The sequence below is a fragment of the Patiria miniata genome, unplaced genomic scaffold (genome assembly GCF_015706575.1).
Source record: "Patiria miniata isolate m_02_andy unplaced genomic scaffold, ASM1570657v1 HiC_scaffold_13, whole genome shotgun sequence".
Taxonomy (NCBI): Eukaryota; Metazoa; Echinodermata; class Asteroidea; order Valvatida; family Asterinidae; genus Patiria; species Patiria miniata.
The window spans coordinates 4,077,155-4,097,967 of NW_024037051.1; the positions used below are offsets into that span (position 1 = coordinate 4,077,155).

Consider the following 20,813-nt stretch of genomic DNA (forward strand, 5'->3'; position numbering starts at 1 on the left):
CCCAAGAGGATTTACATGATAGGGGTTGTAAATATAACTAGAGACTCCCACTGTTTAAATGGTGTCTTCTTCTAACAAAATATAGGCATTACTGACAAGACACGATGTGAAGATTTTTTTCTCCTAAATCACCGGTCAAAGTTAATGCACTTCCATATGACATAATGAAATTATTCAGTCCGGGTCACGAGTTGACTGTAAGCTGCGGGCGCACATAACACGGTCCTCCCTGGGCCATGATCTTTTCTCCCGCCAAAAAAGGATAAGCTGGTCGTGTGACGTCACACGCCTACCCCTGCCGGCAAGATGAAGTCACAAAGCTAATAAAAGGATGATGCATGCACCGAAGCCAGTCCAGGCAGAGAACTCCATAAGTATTTGATGTTATTATTTTTTTATAGTCAAGCTAACGATTCCACCGCATAAGGTCGGTGCTGCGTGCAGTCACATCGTGAGTGTTTCAAGTTCGTGCGTCGGTGTAGGCGTTAGGACATATCTCGCCCAAGGAGCATTTAAAAACGATACGGGTCTCTATCTGAGAATACGCGGAACGGCCACACTCAGCCTGCAGGAGAGGCTAGAAAATCTTTGTGTTCAATCCGGGTTGTTCTTGCGGGATTCGAGGGGTTTATCTCCAGTGATGCGCAAGGAGGATAGCATCTTCATCAACACAAGCCGCACGAAACGAGGCAACCGTTGTGAAGATTAACCGAGTGAGCAGAGCTCCTCACGATATTCATTAATACAGGGAAACATTCTGGACGTTAAGAGCTAGGAAAGTACCAACTTTTTCGTGGCTTCTTGTGGGCTAAAGGATGGAACCTCTCGCAAGTCGACCTGATTGTCTTCACTCGCTGCGCGGCAAGAATCACAGTCAGGCATTCTCTTCTGTCTTACCTCATGGTACGGCACATTAATCTGTGGAAATGGTTATCGATGTCTCCTGCGTCACAACTCGATGAGTGTCTCGCTGCTGTCAGCTCTCCCTGATTGGAAATACTCGCGTACTTCGCCCAAACCCTTTCACTCCTTCCAAGAATAGCGGCTTATGAACCCGGTGCGAGAACGGACGTGAGAAGTCATCGACGATATGCAATCACAACCAGCTGATTGAGTCTTCTTTTAATAACGTCGACGTTGAAGACTTTTCGAATGTAGGCCTACGTGTGTCAATTCACTTGACGGAATAGTCCAGAGTGGGCTTTTTTGTATCGCGCCTCAGCTACATTTTTTTAAAGGTAAATGTTTTGGTAAGCTGCATTCTGGTCGCTTCAGTAACACTGACAATGCTTCTTTGACGAGAACATTAAAGCGGAAACCGGACTTCAAAGTCTCGGACTTGTGATGTAAGGATGCTCTGTATCTCCTATCGCGTCATACGTGTATGTCTTTGAATCCTTCCATCAGAGATAACAATCTGAGGCCAGGATGAGCCAAACGGCTCACCACGCGGAGGCAGGCCTGCCTGCCCGACTACTATCCGCTGTGCACATAATACCCCTGCGGCGGCCCCGTTCAACAGTGGCCAGCGTGGTGTCCTTCGTCAAGGCCTTCACGGCCCGTCTTTTCTTCGCCATCCACGGTATCGTGACCGTGTGGCGCGTGGCCAGCGTGCGGGGCAGCAGCGTCTACTACCTAATGGTCATGCCGGTGGCCCTCATGCCCGGGGAAATGATCTTCACGCTGCAGACCACCGATGCCGGAGAATGGAAATGGTAAGAGTGGAATATTCAGAGCCTTCTTGAGAAGGGAAATAACCGGTGGCGTCACTAACTGAAGGGGGAGGGGTTGCACTGGGGGAGCACTCTCGAAGCCTGAGCCTTATTGTGTCCCACGGCAAATGACCTTTTAAAAAGAAATTGAGTGTCCGTTCCAGACAACGAGTCCCTTAAGTTCCCGACCCCTGCAACTTTGGCCCAAGTTATGCTACAAATTCGCTTGTCAATTAAACCATCAGACGAAATGTGCGAGTTACATCAAAGAACCCCCCCCCCCCCCCCCCGTCAAAAGTACGGTTTGTCATAAAATTATTCCCTTTGAACTGTGGCACAAGGTTGAATTTGCAGGGTGTTAACGGGGTCCACCCGATGTTCCCCAGTTCCTATGTTCCCGAGTCCCTATGTTCCCCGGTCCCTATATGTTCCCCAATCCCTATGTTCCCCGATCCCTGTGTTCCCCAGTCCTTGGGGTTAGGGTTATTGGGGCTAGGGGCCGGGAAACATAGGGACCGGGTAACATACGGACTGGGGAACACAGGGACTGGGAAACATAGGGACGGACGGGTGCGTACCTATGTTCCCCGGTCCCTATATGTTCCCCAATCCCTATGTTCCCCAATCCCTGTGTTCCCCAGTCCTTGGGGTTAGGGTTATTGGGGTTAGGGGCCGGGAAACATAGGGACTGGGGAACATAATGATCGGGGAACATAGGGACTGGGAAACATAGGGGCGGACGGGTGCGTACCTATGTTCCCCAGTCCCTATAATTATGTTCCCCGGTCCCCAACCCTAACCCTAAGGACTGGGGAACATAGGGACTGGGGAACATAGTGATCGGGGAACATAGGGACTGGGGAACATAGGGGCGGACAGGTGCGTACCTATGTTCCCCAATCCCTATTATGTTCCCCGGTCCCCAATCCTAACAATAACCCTAAAGACTGGGTAACAAAGCGACTGAGCAACATAGGGACTGGGGAAATTATAGGACTGGGAAACATACTTAGGGACTGGGGAACATAGGTATGCATCCGTGTTAACGGTGGTCACTTCATCTTCCGGATTTTGGGCACATTACATTGGTTACAATTTTAGTACTCTTCAATATTTCTTCGGGGGGGACCACATGTTGTCCCGCACCCCCGGGCCCCCAGTAAACGTTTTGTTTTTTTAGAATACCTATTATGATAGGCCCATCAGGATTGTTGAATATTATGAAGACTAATGCATTATTAAGAGCTTAATCAGAATCTCCAGCAGTAAACGTCGATCCTCTCAATCATTAACTCTCCACTCACAGGACTAGAGTCTATCCCTTAATCCCAACCCCACATGTACCTCTAGATCCAGGTTATGCGATGATCCCTGTGTGTCAGTTGAGCATTTTCAGCATCTCTGGGGAAACTGTCTGCTGAGATCTGAAATTTAAAAAGAGCATGAAGCATGTTAAGCTCAACATAATTATATAATAGTTTTAGACGTTAGGCAAATGTGTGGTTAAAAAGCAGAACCTGAGAATGTCTGTTAGATTCTTGGTTTGGACATCGAGCTCACGACTCTTTCCCTTTTATTGGATAACCTACAAAGAAAGCAATCTAGCGATACCGTTAGGTTACTGTGATATTATAAAGTGGCCTTGAGATAGCCTTTTGTAATTTGAATTAAATTAAAGATTTTTGTTTACAATTGAAGGTAATATACAACATTTTATTTTGCTGTAAGTTTCAGAAATGGAGGATTTGGTAGTTAGTACATGTGTATTTTATAGGAAATATTGTTACACCGATTTGTTCTTGTGTTCATAGATGCTGGAAAATCCAACAAAAAAATGTTGTTCTTGTAGTCTGGTTCCATGACCCTACTTCTGACAAAACAGAGCAATTTAAAAATGGGGAATTATCAGGTCAGGGAACCAGACTAGCTGGCTTGCACCCGTACACAGATGTGTAGCCTACTGCAAACAAAATGTGGACTTACTAAATTTGGTAAATTGGGAGCAGTATTTGAAAAAGGTGATTATTTTGCGGTCAGTTTTTTCACGTTCTTCTTTTAATAAATAACTAATAATTCAAGAAGATACCATTACACACCCCCCACTGATCGACACAGGCCTACGCCGTTGGTTTTATTAAAAATTTGTTCTTGTCATTTGTTAAAATGGTTGATAGAAAGAAACGTCTCGAGATTACCTTCACATTGCCTGTATGTATACTGCTCTTGCGCTTAAAAAAAACTTTACTATACACTCAAACAAAAAAGAAAGTCCCCCCTTCCAATACTGTTTTGTCTAACTCAAAAACTACTGAGCACCTCTCGCTCAAATAACGACTAATCAGTACAGAAATTCCTTAGCAATCCAGCCATACTCTTTATTTGGCCCAAAACAGTGATAATGTGCGCGAATTTATGCAATTTATGACAAATGATACTGAAAACAGTTGCACTTTTTTATACGTGCAAGTTGTGGTTCACAATCACCTTGCAAGTGTACAAAAGTGCAACTTTTTTCGGTACCACTTGTCACAAATTGCATAATTTTGTACACATTATCACTGTTTTGGGTCGTACGAAACAAAGAGTATGGCTGGATTGCTAAGGAATTTCTGTACTGACCAGTCGTAATTTAAGCAAGATGTGCCCAGTAGTTTTTGAGTTAGACAAAAAGTAATAAGGGCGGGGGACTTTCTTTTTTTGGTTGAGTGTATTTAGTTGCATGAAGCAATACATATAATCGCCTTTAATTAAAGACGTCTTCCCGCCTGCACGTTTGTCTTCAAAATGAACTAATGGAACTAAGATGACAGATCTGATAACGCGGTTTAGTCAACGGCGCGGTCACTAAAAACATTCTCTGAAGGGAGCATGCCGCGAGGCGGGGAAGACTACTTAATCGCCGGCTCCATTGACGGCAAGTAACAATATAACGAAATACAGAACATGAGGCGAAAGAACAGCGGTGGGACATTGCAAGTGATGACAGGTACGACGCGATGAGGTTCCGAGCTGCATGGCTTCCATATCTCACATTAACGTCCCGAGAATTTTTTTTTCATGGGTGAGGAAAAAATGTCTTCGAATTTAGATTTAAAGGCGGTGGGCTGGATGTCATATGAGGCAGGAAAGGCTCAACGGTTTTTGGAGAGGGAGTTCGACATTCTGCTTTTGCACCAAGTAACTTGTAGGATTTTAATTATTTGCTTTTCGTGCATGCAATTTAATAATAACATCACTCAAAATCCAAAGAGGAATATCCCAAATCTAACCGGTTGAAGTTTCAGCTTAATGGATATTACAGTTTTCGAGAAAACAGTGAAAAACCATGCACCACCTTTTGATCCCGAAATACGACTTCGTCAATAGCACTCTTAATTCCAAACATTGACAGATCATTGGAAATCAGCTGCATTTTCTTGATTTCTTCTCAATGACATGGAAGCCAGACGGAATAATTACACAGGGTGTGTAGTACCAGTACGGTCTTTAATCCAAGTAAGCTGTTTGGTAATAATTCGGAAGGTTACCTTTGGGATAAATGCAAACGGTCGTGCAATGAGCCTATTATGCCATTAAAATGGCCTTAGTTTGATTGCGTGAGGGTGCCGCCTCCATTGCACACTGCAGTTGCGGATAAACGTGGGTGGGGTGAAATCAGTGGGTTTCATCTGAAACCAGAAGGTTGCAGGATCCCCATGAATACCCCACAGCCGCCACTGTGACAAGGGAGGGGGAGGGTGGTATTTTCATGGTACAAACTTGTAAGTATTAAATAATTTTTAACTATTACATAATGCCAAATTCACATTTACACTGGAGGGGCCGGACATATTAAATCATGTGAACCTCTGAACAATCCACCGCGTTCCTACGCCACTGCCTCACTGTAAAATTACACGAATTCAAAAATGCGATCAGTCCTGAGTAGACGATTAGGCCTATGCGACCATACTCACAATCCCGCGGTGCCATTTATGTTAGAATCGTTTCGCCGTCTGATTCAATTTAAAGATACTAAATACAGCTAGATTGCTAAAACATTGATGGCGATGTACTTCTCTTAACTAAGTATGTATGGAGATACTAATCCTTTCCCTAGGGCAGCAATTGCCAAGATTTAATTCTCAGGATTATTATATTCATCAATAATCGTATTTAGAAAACCATTAAGCCTCAATAATCTTGTTGAAAACGTAATCTTGGTAATGGGATTAAATAAAGTTCAAGGTTGGAAGCGGGGAAATCGCAATGTCGATTTAGCCGCAGAAAACGGCCTCAAAATAAAATTGAACTTCGAAGAAACCAGATTCAATCTATGGAGCGCTGCACGCAGACGAAAACAAATGTGGGAAAAAAACCAGCTGACAATGAAAATCCCTGTCACGAGCTGTCAGAACAGGACAAAGAATCTAAAGAAAAAAAAGAAAATCGCGAGGATACCATGCTATAAAAAGCCCGCGTGAAAAAAAATCTTCATCATTAATATTAGAAAGGGGATAGTGAATATATCTTGATATGCAACTGATAAAATGTAGCAGTAACGCTTCTATTTCCATGCCCGTATAATTGAATTTTGTCGCCCAAGGGCCGATTATTTGGGTGTGTTTTGTAGCAGAGTTCGCAGTGCATGTATTTAGTCTGATATACAGAATGCTCGGAGTGTGGATATTGAACGTTGTTTTTGAACCAGATTTTGTATTGGTATGCATGATATACACCATTTGCAATTACATTTAAACACATTAAATGCAATATGCACAGTGTGGCCAGCTTTTTCTGTGTTTAAATGTAAATTTCAAAAGCAGTGATTTCGAGAAAATTTATAATATTATGTAGGCCCTAATGCTTGTTTTATATTATGAACTAAATTCCGTATGCGAAGAGCTTATTAATTGCAAAACGGCTTCCACTTTGGCTAATTTTGAAAAAGTTACATTCCTACGAATGTATAATCAATTACTTTCTGTTGATTGTTTTTGAAACATGAAACGATAGATCGCATTTACTTGGAAACTTGATCGTGATTGGGTATGCAGGATTCTTTTCCAAGGGGTTTGAACTTAAATGCCATATCGGAAATGGCTATTGATAACTAACATTGTGCTGGGTATTCTGAAATTTTAAAGAAAGGAATTTCTCTAAAAAAAAACAGGAACAAGAAAAGCGTGGGTGAAAAGCAGTGTAGATTTAGATTGAAAAGTTCTAAAAAGACGAATCTCGTTTTGAATTAATTTAATTCCAAGCGCATTGTCTCTTGTTTTAGTCTAAAAGATTAAAATGTATCACTTTTGGTGAATAATTTGCATTTCACCATGTGTGAAGAAAAAAAGGGCGAAAGAAAAAGTAGCCTGTGTAACCACGGGGTCCGCCCGATAGTCCGAAGGTCAGATAGACCGAAGGTTCTTAGTCCGAAGGTTCTATAGTCCGAATGCACAAAAATCCCATAAGAGGGGGTTCGTTAGTTTGAAAATGAAATAAGGTTCGTTAATCCGAACATTTGATGCAATAGTCCGAAGGTCCAATAATCCGAAGGTTGGGTAGTCTGAATTCAGAATAAGTCCGAATGTTCAAAACAGTCCGAAAGAAAAATAAGGTTCAATTGTCCGAAGGTTCATTATTCCGAATTGACAATAAGGTTTGATAATCAAAAAAGACTTGAAGGTCCGATAGTTCGAATCGACAATGAGGTCCGATAGTCCAAATCGACTGTAACTGGCCGATGGTCGGAACTGTCAGACCGACGAATCGTATTTTACATTCGGACTGTCGAACTGTATTGTCAGTTCGGACTATCGAACCTTATTGTCCATTCGGACTATCGAGCCTTATCGTCCATTCGGACTAACGGACCGTATGGTCGATTCGTATTTTCGAACCATATCGTCTATTCGGTCAATAGAACCTTCGGACTATTTAACCTTCTGTTTTCGGACTAATGGGCCCTTCGGACTATCGAACCTTTGGACTATCGAACCTTCGGACTTCCAACCTTCGGACTATCGGGATGTCACCGTAACCACAGGAGAGGAAAATTAACGACCACTTTAATAAATGTCTTCTTCATTGAAATGATGCGATACAATCCTATTGAGCCGTTGTTAATGTTGAGTCTCTTCTGAACAGTAATGTATTGTGCACCTTTGTGGAACGTTTTAAATTTAAAATCAGTTAACACTGTGTATACCCTTAACATCGAAAACAATACTGCTGATACATTACATTCTTTCAAAAACCCCGTTGCCTCGAAAGTCTCGAGCATTTTGCAATAAAAGCCTTGACGGGTAACCATGATTTTTTTTTTGGGGGGGGCGAGCAAACTCCAAGGTCATGCACTTTTATAAGCACTCTTGAATTGGTCCAAAGGTGGGCTGTGTTGGGGTATGTATGCGCCCCGTCTGCTCATGGGACTACACTGGTCGATAACGATCGATGGCATAAATGCCACATTAGTCGATTTGTTTACTTGGATTCGCGTGCATGGCTACACAAACAAAGACACTTTAGAGAAGTGGAATGTGCAACGATGTAGGGCCATGCAGTGAAGATTAAAGTACGGCAACATCCGTTACTCTTCTTTTATTTATCTTCATGTTAGTTTATTTCTTTTGCACAAAAAAATACTAAACACGCAATACACAGACTACACGGCTATATATATGGCCTTTCAACATAACGAACATGACTTCACCCGTATAATTTATAACCGAAACAGTCTTCATATTATCTGACTTCATTGCCCAATGACTAATTATATTTAATGTTTACCAAATTAGCCGGTTAATCAAACTAAACATGCGTAAACTATAATTATGTAAGACATAATGAAATTTATCTAAGGGAATGTGTACCTTCTTGTCTTTATAAAAGATGGATACTTCAGTGGAGTATCAAGTGGGGAACATGCTATCAATACACGCACTATGAGCCCAACCTCGTCCCCAGGAGATACCGTATTTCCAACCTCGTTTCCAATAGTGGGCCCTGGGATGGGAACTCTTTACCCGTGTTCTGATGCAGTGACACTACAGTGCATACATGTGCCATAGTATTGATAGTTATTAACACTGCAAACCATCCGTATTCAACAAAGTGGGTCAATGATCTTTAACAATATTAATAAGATCCTCACTTACAAGTATGCAGATACGACCTCAATCATTTCATCACGTATCCTGATACCTAATGAAGTAATGGCTTTGTTATATGCGCTTTCCTATGGGAGCGAAAGTCGGGACGCCAGGCGAAGTAGGGACCGTATAAACGCACATGTAAACAAAGCGTGACGTCATTAGGTCTCATGCCTATTGGGTCCGTATATGCAATGCATGGGTTTTCCAATCAAGCTATTAAATCTAGTACCAAAGAGATTGTGCATTGTGGTGTGAATTACGAATTGTGAATGTTACTAGTACCGCCAGACTATTATGTGCGCCCAGAACACATCGCCCACAGGGAGCCTAATTTGCATGAGTAGCCTTACATTTTGGATGTGCCATCAGGGTTAGAGGGCAGGTAGTGGTGGGAGCGTACTGCTCGACACACTTGGAACGTGTGACACGGTGTCATATTAAATTTGGACTTCTATGTTATTTGGTCTCTTTTACCTAATATTGACTCTAAACGTCACACGTGACCGTCAATGCCATAATTTCACTAAGGTATGCGTCATAAAATCATTGAGTCCGTCACGCACGGTATTTCATAGAGTGCAAATTTCAAACTGCACCGGCCTTACACTAAGTGTTTGTTTATTTGGTGTCCTTTTTAGGTTATGTCCGAGCGCCCTACTTTACTTGGCCAGCGTGGTACCCGGTTTGTGGATGCTTCAAATGGACTTGTACCAAAAACGTATGGACTACAGGGACCACATGCATTGGAAGGAGTGCGCCATCAAAATCAACTACAACCACACCTCATTCACGCAGATCCAAGGGGTATTAAATGACAATGTTTCTGTCTTTTCTCCTCAAGGGGCGGGCTTAAGGTGGCACATGGCAAAAGCAGGGCATGACTTTACTATACAGTCATTCAATTCAATTATACGCTGGTTACATACATGAGAGGTGACTGGACATCTAGCCAATCGTTTAGATGTCCTTTCATTTGACTTCATTATTTAAAAGTGCAGTCGGTCGTAGCTCTGTAAAAGCCTAGTTTTCAAATTTGCTGGTAACCGGTTTTGTTGTGGATGATACGTGTATTAGATAAAATGTAACCATACACACTTGCCAACTCTCCCAACACGCGGAAGAATAGGGGAGTTTGTGTACATTGTAGTTAAAATTTGGTCTTACACTACTACAACAAAATAGTCGCTGCATTGTTCATGTTATTTTTTCTTCGTTCCCAATTCAGCTGACTATCCCAGTTGGCCTTGCCGACGACGAATGGGCTTTGGCACTCGAGCAGTTTCTTCTCTGCCTCCTAATCCTTGGCCGATGGCTCCTGCCGAAGGGCTCCCTGACCAGGGAGCAGTTGTCTCAACTCCTGATGGTCTATATTGGCATGGCTGCCGACATCTTGGAATTCTCCCTCGAGAATTTGCGTGAGGGTGCCGTGGTGTGCAACAAACTCATCATCATGGTCATCCTGGCCCTGTGGAGCTGGAGCCTGATCCAGTTCGCTATGGTCTTGACCTCGGTGGCTGGACCCAAGATCCGCGTCTTTAACCACAGGGGGAGGGATAACTCTTCCTCTTCTATCTCTTCCACACGGCGTGTGAGGGCCACTGTGGCTGAGCTGCAGCATCCAGACGTCCAGCACCATCGCCGGCACAACGGCTGCTGCTCTTCGGAGATCTGGGCTCTCTGCATCTCCCTGATCATGCAGGACGGGCCTTATCTGGCCATGCGGCTGTACCTCATCATCCGTTTCCACATCATCAACCAGATGATGCTCTTCTTCACCCTCAAGAACATGATGATCTTCCTGTTGACGGTCTACCGGATATACGTGCTACGGATGACCAACAACCGCAAACGGAAGCGGCTGCATCAGCAGGCGATCAAAGTGCGGGTGGATCCGGAGGACGGACTGATGAAATCCGGCCTGGGGTTGCCGCTGGACTTGGGCCTTGGGACGCCGCCCGAGGTGGTCCCAACGGCTGAAGACAAGGAGATAACGAGACCGGCAGGCCGGGAGACACTTCAACAGAACGGCTTCACGGAGCGGGACTCGGATGTGGAACTGACCCAGATTGTGCCTCACGTTGAGGAGAGGATGAGAGGGAAGCCTCGGCTCAGGGAGGATTCCCTTGAGGAAATTGAGCTCTGAACAAACAAACAAATCTATGACCGACCGTTATCATTGATTCAAAATATGGAGTTGTTCTACCGGGGTCACTCGTTTGGGTCTAACAAAAAAACCGGACGTCACCGGCCAGTAATGACGCCAGTGACGTTAATCACGTATTTCAGACTAAGGGATGTTGGAAGAAAAAACAACAACTTGTGGCCCCATAAGAAACTTGTATCCGGGTTTAAATCTCCGTGCAAACAAGAAATGACTCGATGGGAGCTATATATACTGTCTGTTTGGAACTATTATGTCCATTCATCTAAGGATTAGCTTGGATCTCCACTTGTATAGTGTCCAAAAAGGGGTGGGGTGTGAAGAGGTATGCTGAAAAAAGGGCGTGGCCTCCAAAATCAGTCCTCTCTTAACAAGGACTAATTAAACTATAGGCAATGGTGTAATAGCCACGGAAACATGAAATCAAAACGTCAACATTCAAAGCAAGGTCTGAAACGGAAATGTACTACAAATGTTTTCCCCAGACAAGAAAACTGAAATTTTATTGGAATTTACATATTGAATATGTTGATGCACTTGAAACAAGATGAAGCAAGTTGAATACAAACACCATTCGAAAATATCCACAGCATTATCTAATTCTTAAATAGGTCGTTTAAGTTTCAAGTTTTTTCGGGGTTGAAAATGCTGGTATTAGGCTCATTCTATAGAATAAGCCAGCAAACGGTACTTACATGTTCGCTATTTTAGATTTGCAATATCTTCTCAGGTTTTAAAATAACAAACGGAAAGCAAATAGGCCTACGCCGTAGTATAGCAATTTCTAGAGACGACGCCATTATGTGCCAATATAAGCCACGAAACCTTTTGCAATGGTTTAAAGGAGTTTTGGTGTGAAAATGTAGCAGTGATAGTACTATTTTCTGTGGAGCTTGTTTCAGGAAGTGTAATATTTTTGTCAACACATTGATCGATATTACATCTTCATTCGATATTTGTGATCAATAATTATCAGTATTATAGATAACTTTGTGCTGACAACACTAGAAAACAATCGTATATTTGTAAATTTATATAGTAGATGTAGAACTGCATGTATTAGGTCTTATGTGTGTGTTGTGTCGGCGTTGGAATCACATACCAAAGAACATGACGGGTGATTAAGCAAATTTGAAAGGCTGAGAACGAATGCAAATAATTCTGAATTTTATTGCATTTGACGTAAGAAATAGCCCGTAGGCTTTGACCGAATGTGAGGGATTTGCGAGGATCAGGTTTAAATCATTCTGAATGGATGAATTACATTTTTTCCCCTGCGATTTGAGTTGATTGCTTAGGCCCGTTTCAGACGTCGTGCTTATGCCGTCCATCCTCGTCGCCAGCATCCCCACCTACGCCGCAGACATCATCGTCGTCATTGCATAAGTCACTATTTGTTGCTGCGCTTGTTTGTTGATTTTTTCTTTCCTCGCACACACGTTGGGATTCCTAATTCCTAATTATGAATGGTGTTCAGGGCCAACTGCGAATTGAAATTATATTCGACACGGCATGTAGGAGACTAGGAGCACGACGTTTGAAACCGGGCTGTGCTTCTGCCGCATAAGCACGGCAGACCCCGTGGAGTGCTGTGGCCTCGTGGTTGAGGGCACTGGATTCGTGATCTGTGGGTAAAGCTGCAGGTTGTGGATTCGAGTCCAGCCCGGGACATGGTGCGTGTGCCCTTGGGCAAGGTACTTTGTCAAATTGTCACTCATTACTTCTCTCCACCCAGGAGTAAATGGGTACCTGTGAGGGCAGAGATGGCTATTGTGATTGAATAAGCTTCCTTGCGCCTAACAGGCTGCATCGAGCTGTATGCTCCCCAGGGAGCTGATCTGAGATGGTATTTGGAATGTTAAATTGGCCCAATGATCAGGGACAATAACAATGTAAAGCGCTTTGATCTTGGTTAAAAGCACTATATAAGAACCTGTTATTATTTTTTATTATTAGTATTATTATTATTATCTAAAGTCTTTTGCCGAGCTGAAATTAACTTGCCGAACCAAATTGGTTTCAAACATCGTGCTTGTGCCGTGTCGAATAAGAAAATTGTATAGGATTCTATACAAAATCACTACAAACTTAAAAATATTCACTAAGATCGGTATTAAATTTGTTTTCTTTAACAAAAGTTGTTCGAAACTATGCTTTCGATAAAAAATGGACACGAAAAAGTATATGTATGAAATAGGCACTTATATTCCAGTTTTATTGGTATATTAATGTTCAATAATAATTTCTTGTAGTGGATTAACCACTCTGTAAATAAACTTTGTGAAATGCAAATGCACCTGTCTAACAATAATAAAGCGGTGCATGTACGTTAAATGGGTTTTCTCATATTTTGTTGTCTAAAAGTACCAACATTATAGGAAATAACAACAAAATATCGTCTAATATTGGTGAACCGTTGAGAAAATTCGTTACTTTTCAGGCAGTTCCGCAAGGCCTCATGCATAATTCAAAACCATAATCTATGGGAACATTCGCCTGATAGATGACATAATAATGTTATCTTCGCCTTATCAAATTTTGGCAGGAGGCTAATTGAGTTACTTCCAATTTCTTCGCACGCCACTTTTGCATAATTCCTGGTGGGAAAAAAACTGAAAGGGGTTTGGGATGAGGGATTAAGAACAAGCCGGCCGTGTGCCTCCCCTCGCCGCATCAAATGGCCATAAAAGGCCGGCAGGGAATCTGCCTCTTTTATAGATAGCTCGAACAATCGGGTGGAACTGGCTTGAACCGTCAGGGAGAAAACAAGTATTAGGTTAAAGGTGGCTATAGCGGTAACGTCAGTGATGTAGCCTTTCCAATGGTATTAGTCAGAGGGTCGGGGATAATGACTAACACGAGAATTGATGCATTAACGTTTACATTAACGATCATTAAAATTGGGAAGATGTAGCCTCTCCATAGGCCTATGTATACTGGGGAGACACCTTGGGTGCTCATTTTTCCGAGAGGAATCGTTTCAATTACATGTAATACAAAGCCCTTGTTTCTAATTCTGATCAGGTCACAGAGTCGTACAGCATTAGAACAAAATAATAACCAAATATACATAGTTGTATGCCTGAAGTAAATACATGTATCAACTACAAAATTGCTGTCAAAAAAAGTAGCCGCAGTATAACAAACAATCAAACATCCCCTTGTGACCCTATAGGTCCGGCTTCAGTAGAGCGCAGGACAGGGGTTAAAAATAAGCATTTCTTAACGGGAAAGGCGAAGGAATTCTCGTCGCAACATGAAGTATCATATTTTCTTCAACATTGCATTAACAAATGGAAATGTTTAACTGAATCATTAAACAAAAAGAAACTAACGGGTTAGCAGAAGTGTGTTTTATCCAATTGCATTTTGAGATATGTTTTATTGCCACTCACTGCTACAGATAATACATTGCCTAGTAGCCGAATTCGTGTGCTGAAAATGACTCAGCTGAGGTAATTTTCTGTGCTTTAAAGTTGTACCATCAAAACGGCCTCTGTTGTGTTACAAAGAGGACACTCGGCCATACTCTTAATCTATTTGGCGTTTATTAATTATACAAAAGGAATTAATAATATGTGCTTGGCCGGTTTAAGACAAGTTCATTTAAACCGGCTAGGGGCCTGGGTTGTTCGGCTCGGGCCGGTTTTAAACGTATACTTGTTTAATACCGGCCAAGCACATATTTATTCCCATTCATAAATACCTTCTGGTCGAAAAGTCAAAACAACTCAAAAATTATAACACCCCTCTTGCTGTGTTATGGTATGTGCCTCGCGCGAGTAGTACTTAAATATCCTTATATGGAGATTGGCGCACGTGAGGCGCAGAACGCAGCGGTGTGGGTGAAGTGTGAATAGGACTCTGTGAAATACGGACCCATTCGTAGTATTGCGCATGCCTAAGTGAAGATTTATGGGGCTTTACATAAAAGGTAAAAGTAAGTTTTGTATGTGGAAAAATTCCCATGTAATCCTGTTTACAGGCTTGAGTTTGCGTTCTGCGTATTTATGTCAATATAACAAAAATGTCCAAACCTTATATCGGTACTGAACGCTGCGGTTTGCTCTCCCAAATTCATCTATCACGGCAGTTGATTAAAATGGATTTTTCCGACTCAGAATTTGCTCAACGCCACTTTTATGATAGCTTGACTATTAAACTGTCGGAGAGCTTGATGGAAGGTATACATTATCTTCATTGACCGATTCTATTCAGGGGTCATTTCATTTTTGCTCAGCAGGTATTTTCTTCTAAGCAGATCCACGCCTTTGGGCCTGGTGGTTGATTGTGGTTCGTATTTATGCTAGCTCATTTTGGTACGAGGTTTCCTTTTAGATACATTTATTTTAAAATACATTCAGACATTGTTTGTTGGTCGTAATCTATAAGGGCATAAGAGCGGGTCGATACTTTTCAATTTACAGTAACGTTGGATTGCAAATCCCATTATGGAAAATGATAACTAGAGTTAAAGATATAAGCCAGTATGCATTTGCACATACGTGGATGTAGATCTATGATTTCGAAATTGTGTCACCATTATTTTCATTGTTTAATAAACATTGAGCTGTTCTGGAGAGAAACAAATTGCTTTATGGTTCATGGTTTCTAATTTATATTGTCCCTCAGAGAGATGTGTCTTATTAACTATACGATTCTATGCCTCTTTGCCACAGGCAAACATGTGATAAACTAGATCACGTTCAATGCACATTGTGCTCCTTTGGCTTTTGCATTTTCAAGCTGCGATTTGAAATTTCAGACAGTTGGTTTTCTATAGAAACAAAATGCAGTAATGAATACATAAGTGAAACGCGAATTTAAAATGACAATTGCCTGGCTCACATGAGCCGGGCACAGTTTCTGCCAGTTTCTTTCCTTGGTTGTGTCCCCGCTACCTTTCCATAAAACTGATCGTCCCTTCGTTGTTTTTCTCTATAGTTTTCGAAGCTACAGAGGCGGTGTACTTTGGAGGAACCCTCGTTTCATTATGAAGAAAACAATACTTCAAATAAATAAGATGCCATTCCGGAATAAACTGTTCCTAATTTTTCCTCCCTTCAAAATGGCATTAATCGACGATCACATTTACCATTTTATTGGACAATTCAAAAAATATTTTCAAGAATGTTAACCCCCATCCGGATCCCCAGGAAAATTTACTAGCAAGGTCATTTTAATTAGGGGATCCGGGAGGGGTAAAAATTCTTCAAAACGGCACTTGCACATCCGTGCTGAAATGTAGACACGTTTTTTCTCTCCGGACACTTGGCCTCTCTAAAATCTAATAGGGGTGGGGGGGGGGGGGGGTCTGGTAGCATCTGTCGATGTAGGTGCTGTTCAAAACCGACGAGCATGCACACTATACTAACGGACAATAATAGCGCTTTTCAGGGCGGTACGTGCGCGAAATTAAATAAAAAGACACTAGCAGAGGCCGCTGGCACAAAAAGGGCACGACTTTTTTTTATCAAAAGGGCGCTTGTTTTGAAAATAAGGCACTTATAAACACAATAAGAGCACTCTTTGCACTTGATTAAATGCGGTCAGAAATAAATACATGACCGCTACTCGATATCGAAAGAAATGTGTGACGGCGATTTAGTCTAGATCGTGAAGACCGGTATGTCTTGTCTTGTCTGGTGCTATAGCTGCACAAAACGCCTAGCTCAGGTGACTATCAATGTACAGTTGTCCATCATGCATCGCTTGAGTACTAAATTTTCAATTGGCCGTTGATCAGGCACTTAAATGTGGCCATGAGTCTCCATTCAAATCATTACGAGCCAAGCCTTTTCCCATCTGATTTGAAGAGATTCTGTGGACCATGTCGGTGACGCTGCTTGCACGCCGACAGTTATTCTTAAAGAATCTTGCTGTGGTCTCCTTTGAACTTTTTTTTCAAATTTTACACATGGAGGTTCTGGTGACGGTCCCAGATTGGGCTGCAATACTGATAAGTGTTTTATAGGCGATGTTCTTGGCGTTAGATGAGCAATATTCCAGAGAATCCGCTCAGGCGCGGTTCTACGGGGGGGGGGGGGGGGGGGGTCTAAACGTTTGTCTAGCACACACCCCAAAAAAAAATCCAAAAAAATGGCAGTAGCAAATGTTAGTCGTGAGAAGGGGGCATTTTGTACACCATATAGAGTGCATAATTGTAGGATTTTATCAGCGCTCATTGAATTTCGGAGGGACGAGTCCGGAGAAAAAAAACCGGTCTACATTTCAGCTCGCCTCCCTGCAAAAAATTCTGGATCCACCCCTGCTAACCCCATATGCTCTAGAACCGCGCCTGGTTCCACTTCAAGAGTTGCATGCTGTTTGCTTTGTTGACAGTTTGGGTGATGTATTTACTCCAGGGTAAATTGCGACACAGTTCAACTCCCAGGAAGGGAAGATGATCGACTTTCTCTAGAATAGAACTTCCCACATAGTGTTGATGTTGAGAAGGACCTTTATGATGCATGATGAAACTTTTTGATGTATTACATTTCATCTGCCAGGTTTCCTCCCACTTATAAAGAGAACTGATGTCCCTCTGGAGTATGTTACAATCTTCTAAACTGCTACGAAGAGCAGATGTAATAAGTCTTGGCTCCCATGGCCGGGCAACGACCTTACTCTATACCCGACGGCACACAGGTGGCTGTAATGATGGGCTTCCCCCAAACCCGCAATGAGGGGGACCCCCGGATGGCCCATCTGCGCTGCCGTCACTCATCAACCTATAACGTGTCATTCGACCCGCCACCTGGAACATTCTCAACCTGAACCCACCTGGCCACTCCTCGCTCCTCTCTGCCAAACTTTCCCGTCCGGAGATCTCCATCGCTGGACTCCAGGAAGTTACATGGACCGGTTGGGGCGAAACAGACATCGGCAGTTATCGAATGCTATGGATCGCGGCCACAACCACCTGCATATTCAAGGAGTATAGCTATGGTCATCCATCGCTGCCACGTGGTGTCCATTATGACGAGGAAACCTCTCGGCCCATGAATGCTCTATGTCCATCTAAAGCACTCACATGGTTATGTCACCGAAGACGAAACAAAGGACACCTTCTATCACAAACGGAATAGTGAGCTCAGAAACATCTCCCGGCATGACATCACCATCGTACTCGGGGACACGAATGGAGTACCATTGGCCCAGATCGCTTTGGTCTTGAACACATCATCGGACCACAACCCTTTGCCTCCACCGCCACAAATAACAATGGCGTTCGTATGCAAGATGTATGTGCCACGCACAACCTAATGATCCTGGGCACCTGGTTCCTGCATCGGCAGATCCATCGCACCACCTGGTACAGTAACACCGGCTCTGTGTCGAAGACCATCGATCACATCCTGGTCAGCGGACACCGGAGGGTCGCCTCCGATTGCCGGGTTTTTCGTAGCGCTGAGCTGGGTAACACTGATCATCGTCTCCTTGCTGCCACCCTCCATCTGCACCTCCACAGGAACACTCCTCCATGCCCCACCTCTCCACGCCCTCTTGATGTTGTGAAGCTCCACAACCCACTCTACGCCCAGGCTACTCAGCAGAGGTCACTAATCGCTTTGCTGCGCTAGATAGGCCCCCAGAGTCTCAAGGACGACTGGGATCAGGTTCACTCAACCCTAACTCCAGTGGCTTCAGAGGTGTTTGTAGTACGCCGTCCAAGGAGGAAGCCTTGGATCTCAGATGCTTCCCTGGACCTGAATTGTAGACCGCTGCCAGCAATCCTGGCTTCATAGACCCATGGACGGCTACCAGTAGCGTATCCAGCTGATGTCGGGGGCAACCACACATCCGCACCGAAATGTAGACTTGTTTTGTTTTTCAAGCCACTTGGCCTCCGTAGAATCAAAACCCCGGGGGAAGGGGGGGGGGGACTGGTATCCAAATGGGGGTGCTCTTCAAAACTGACCATTATTATGCATACTGCAAATTATATGCCCATTTTCACAGCGCATTGTGATGGTTTTGGAGCGGGTTTTCTTTTTTGGGATTGACGACAGAACACTTTTACCATTTATTGAACTAATTGCCGACAAAAGGTGCCCCCTGCCCCCCCCCCAAGTCTACCGCGAGCTGAGCAGGCAAAGCTTAAGACATGACTACACCTCCTGGCTACATCGGATCGCCGATGCAGCTGAGGACAGCTTTCAGGGAATTTTCGACCAGGTTATAAACTTCCATCAAGGAGCTCTGCCAGGCCGGCAGCCAATGCCAATTGTCCCCCCCCCCCCCGCTTGCTGATGACAGCACTGTGAAGCCTCAGCCAAGCTACATCGATGGTGTCACCACTACTCCAGTGTCCTCTGCAAGCCTCCACCTCCTCCATCTTGTCCTCTGCAAGCCTCCACTTCCTCCATCTAACAGGCTGCAGGTGTTTTCCAACTCGGGCACCACAGATGATTCCATCTCGCTCGAACCACTCTCTTTCAATGAGATCGTGGACGCCATTAGGAAGCTCCCAACTGGCAAAACCCCAGGCGCCGACGGCACGACTAGTGAAATGCTTAAGGCGGCAGTTGATCCCATCACTCCCCAGCTACAACAGCTGTGCCGCCGCATCTGGAAAGAAGAGTGAGTCCCCGCCGAGTGGAAGGAGGGTGTCATCCTCTCATTTTACAAGAACAAGGGTGACCAGCAAAATACCTCGAGCTATCGCCCCATCGCATTGCTCTCCATCCCCTCTAAGGTTGTCATGGCCATCGTCCTCAGACAAATTAACCCCCTGCTGCTAGCCAAACGTTGCCCTCAACGAGCCGGCTTCACACCAAATCGCTCCACCACAGACTGCATCCTTGCGCTGAAAGTCCAGGCACAACAACGGAGGTCATATCGTCCGCCGCCGCACACAGCGTATGTCGATCTCAAGGCAGCCTTGATTCCCTGGATAGAAACATCGTCTAGCTCCTTCTACAGGGTATCAGAGTCCCTCCTAAGTACATCCGTATCCTGCGGGACCTCTACACCAACACTACCTGCAGGGTACAAGCTGAGGGCAGTATATCGGATCCCTTCCCAACTACATCAGGAGTCCAACAGGGCTGCATTGCATCACCAAACCTCTTCAATGTTGCAGTCGACTACTGGTTGGACAGCTTGATGGAACGCTGCCCTCACCTTGGCATGGACTACAACTTCCAACTCACCGACATCTGCTACACGGATGATGTTGTGCTGTTTGCTATGTTGCTGGACATCTTGGCTGAGGCTTTGGAGATTCTCGATGAGGAAGCCTCGCCCCTGGGCCTCACCATCAGCTGGACCAAGACAAAAGTTCAGTCCTTATCCACCTTTCTACAGCCACCCCACCAGGAGATCAACATCAACACGGAGCGGGTCGAAGTGATGGATGAATTCGTCTATCTTGGCTCCAAGATCTCCAGCGCATACTCATCGGAGCCAGAGACGGTCCGTCGCCTTCAACTGGCCCAAAGAACCTTCGGTCGTCTCCCCTGGGTATGGCAAAGCAGCAAGTCCTGCACAACCACTAAAATCCGCATTCCGAAAACCTGCGCCCTCCCCATTCTCCTCTACGGCTGCGAATCATAGTCCCTCTCCACCGCAACCAGTCGATGCCTACCACCGGTCTTGCCTACGCTACCAACGACAAGGTCTATGCTCGAGCAGGTTCCCCCACACCCCTGTCCACCACCATTTTGAGGAGCAGACTTCGACTACTGGGACATGTAAAGCGATCTGGCGACGATGTCCCGGCAAAGCGTGTGCTGACTGCAGCCTCCCGCCCAGCCCCAGAGGGCTGGCCTCACCCCCCAGGACGCCCACGCATCACCTGGGCATCTC

The 20,813-nt window shown here is 44.2% G+C and overlaps 1 protein-coding gene across 1 annotated transcript; it reads left to right on the forward strand.

The window, feature by feature from the left end:
* Positions 1–98: 98 nt before the first annotated feature.
* Positions 99–12,606, forward strand: LOC119720284 (transmembrane protein 26-like). Its single transcript, XM_038189929.1, has 3 exons — positions 99–1,715; positions 9,481–9,646; positions 10,068–12,606. The coding sequence occupies exons 1-3, from the start codon at positions 1,429–1,431 to the stop codon at positions 10,983–10,985; spliced, it is 1,371 nt and encodes a 456-aa protein (XP_038045857.1). The 5' UTR covers positions 99–1,428; the 3' UTR covers positions 10,986–12,606.
* Positions 12,607–20,813: the final 8,207 nt, after the last annotated feature.

Coding starts and splice junctions, on each gene's coding strand:
- LOC119720284 (XM_038189929.1), top strand. CDS start 1,429: ATGAGCCAAACGGCTCACCACGCGGAGGCAGGCCTGCCTGCCCGACTA. Junction 1,716..9,480: donor GATGCCGGAGAATGGAAATG/GTAAGAGTGGAA, acceptor TGTCCTTTTTAG/GTTATGTCCGAGCGCCCTAC. Junction 9,647..10,067: donor CATTCACGCAGATCCAAGGG/GTATTAAATGAC, acceptor TTCCCAATTCAG/CTGACTATCCCAGTTGGCCT.